This window comes from Austrofundulus limnaeus, unplaced genomic scaffold, assembly GCF_001266775.1.
Source record: "Austrofundulus limnaeus strain Quisiro unplaced genomic scaffold, Austrofundulus_limnaeus-1.0 Scaffold427, whole genome shotgun sequence".
In the NCBI taxonomy this organism is placed as follows: domain Eukaryota; kingdom Metazoa; phylum Chordata; class Actinopteri; order Cyprinodontiformes; family Rivulidae; genus Austrofundulus; species Austrofundulus limnaeus.
In genome coordinates this window covers 113,190-115,838 of record NW_013952829.1, presented here as the reverse complement: position 1 = coordinate 115,838, position 2,649 = coordinate 113,190, and the positions used below count along the sequence as shown (strand labels likewise).

Genomic DNA, 2,649 nt, shown 5'->3' with positions numbered 1-2,649 from the left:
TTAAAAATTTTTTTTTTTAATTTATATATATTATTATATTTTTTTTTTTGGGAGGGGACCCCCCTGGCAGGCCACACGGGAGTCACCCGTGGGCCGGGCCTTGTGTTTGACACATGTGATGTACACAATCAGTTACATGGAAACATACCACTTATTCAGTGATTATGAGTCTGAAACGGAGTATGATTAAGTATAACTCATATAATCATACCCCTTTTCCATTTCTAATTCATCGCATTGTCTTCCAATTTCCGGTATCCTTCGTGACAGAAAAACGAAATAATAATAACTATAGTAATATTTCCTAAACCAGATGAAAATAATGCATACACATCTATCTGCACATATATCTAAATAATACACACCAATTTACACACCTAAATATGGTTACATACACATTCACAAACCTGCACCCAACTGTTGAGATCATTCACAAGGCTATACTTCCCAGCCAGGTTCATCCCCTTTGTTCATCTTTATACTTTTGAATAATAACCATTTTGAGTTCTTCCTTAAAATACCTCATGCTTGTACTTTGCTTCAGCTTTTTAGCGAGTTTATTCCAGATCTTCACACCAACGAAAGAAATGCACATTCTTTCCCTTGTTGTTTTAGCCTTCAAAGTTCTAAAGTTGAGGTTTTCTCTATAGTCATATCCCCCCACTCTATCAGAAAATAATTTTTGAATATTTTCTGGTAATATTTTGTTTCTGATTTTATACATAAATTTTGCAGTTTGAAACTCTACCAAATCAGTGAGTTTCAGTAAATAAGAATCTATAAATACTGTAAATTGTAGGTATGACAATAAAAATCTGCCTTGTGAATTAAATGAATACGTCTTTTCTGTAATGAGCATAATGGTTGAAGTGAAGTTCTGTAAATGTTGCCCCAAACTTCCACACAATAACTTAGATATGGTAAGATAAGTGAACAGTACAAAACATATATGGCAGAGGAGTTTAGAAATTTTCTAGCATTGAAAAGAACTGCAATACTTCTTGCTATTTTAGACTGGACATATTTTATTTGAGGTTTCCAACAGATCTTATTTTGAATCAATACTCCCAAAAACCGTATTTCAGTCACACTCTCCACAGTCACATTATCAATTCTTATTTGTAAATCACTTTGTCCTTTACAATTCCCGCATAACATAAATTTTGTTTTTTCTAAGTTTAATGACAATTTGTTGATGTCAAACCACACTTTCAGTTTACATAACTCTAAATTCATTTCAAGCAAAAGCTGCTGTAAATTTTCACCCGTACCAAAAATGTTTGTGACATCAGCAAATAAAACAAAATTGTGTTTTTCAGCTTTAAGCTACCCTTATTATTCTTAGCTTTTAGCCATTTGCTACTTACCTTATAGCTACTTTTAGCTTGTGAGCCTTTTGATATGTTTAATTCTAGTCAACCTTTGGCTGAGTTTAGCTTTTAGCCAAACTTTTGCTAGTTCTAGCTTGTGTTCTGCTACGTTTTGCTTTTAACTGACATTTTAGTTTATTTACTCATTTTAATCTTATGTTCTGTTTTTAAAGCTTCAACTCAGTTTCAGCTTCTTCAGTTAACTCTTTCACCACTAAGCATTCATGTTACATTTTTTACAGAAAATGCAGTTTTTCCTACTTTGCATAAGTATCACTGAAAAGCTGAAAACTTTGAAGAGTTAAGAAAGTCAACTCAATTCTCACCCTGAATATTCTCCACGTAGCAGTAGGCGTCATAGAGCTCATCGGGTTCCAACACTCCGTAGTTTCTTACCCCCGGCGCGCCGTCCATGTTTCCAAAACAGCCCTCTCTTGGCATCTGAATGGGGTATCTGTGGACAGATGGTCACACTTCACTGAAGCACCAGCTGACTCTTATTTTAGGGACAACACTTAATTGGCTGCTTCTCTGAAGTTGAAGTGTGCAGAAATAATTGGTTTGAGATCAGATGAGTGCCTCTCAGCTGCTGGATGATCTGAGCGTTGTGATGATGCATCACAAATGTTAGCTGGATGAGTGGTGCACTATGACCCTTACAGGCTATACTAATGTGCAGCCTATACTCCAATTATCAGTCTACCAGCTTAGTGTTGATCAAGTACATCGTCAGAAAAGAAACTGTGGTCTTCCTGAAACTAAACTCCTTTTTATTGTGGTTAAAAATGCTTGTACTGTGGAAGCCCATTTCTGCCACCCTGACAAAAAATAAATAAAACTTGTATATCATAATTATGACTTAGCTATCTCATAATTATGACTTAGCTATCTCATAATTATGAGATAATATCTCATAATTATGAGATAACATCTCATAATTATGAGATATTATCTCATAAATATGACTTAGCTTTCATAACTATGAGATATTATCTCATAATTATGAGATACTAAGTCAAAATTATGAGATAGTATCTCATAATTATGAGATAGCTTAGTCATAATTATGACTTAGCTATCTCATAATTATGAGATATTATCGCATAATTATGACTATAATTAAATTAAAATAATTAACTAAGTCAAAATTATGAGATAGTATCTCATAATTATGAGATAGCTTAGTCATAATTATGAGATAGCTAAGTCATAATTATGAGATAGCTAAGTCATAATTATGAGATAGCTAAGTCATAATTATGCGATAATATCTCATAAT

At 33.4% G+C, this 2,649-nt stretch overlaps 1 protein-coding gene across 1 annotated transcript in view; it reads right to left on the bottom strand.

Moving 5' to 3' along the window:
• bcan (brevican) overlaps nt 1-2,649 on the bottom strand; it is a gene marked incomplete in the record, with an annotated part of 25,656 nt that overhangs the window by 12,791 nt on the left and 10,216 nt on the right. The window contains 1 exon segment of the mRNA XM_014024568.1: nt 1,697-1,824. Within this exon segment, the coding sequence (XP_013880022.1) occupies nt 1,697-1,824 (128 nt within the window).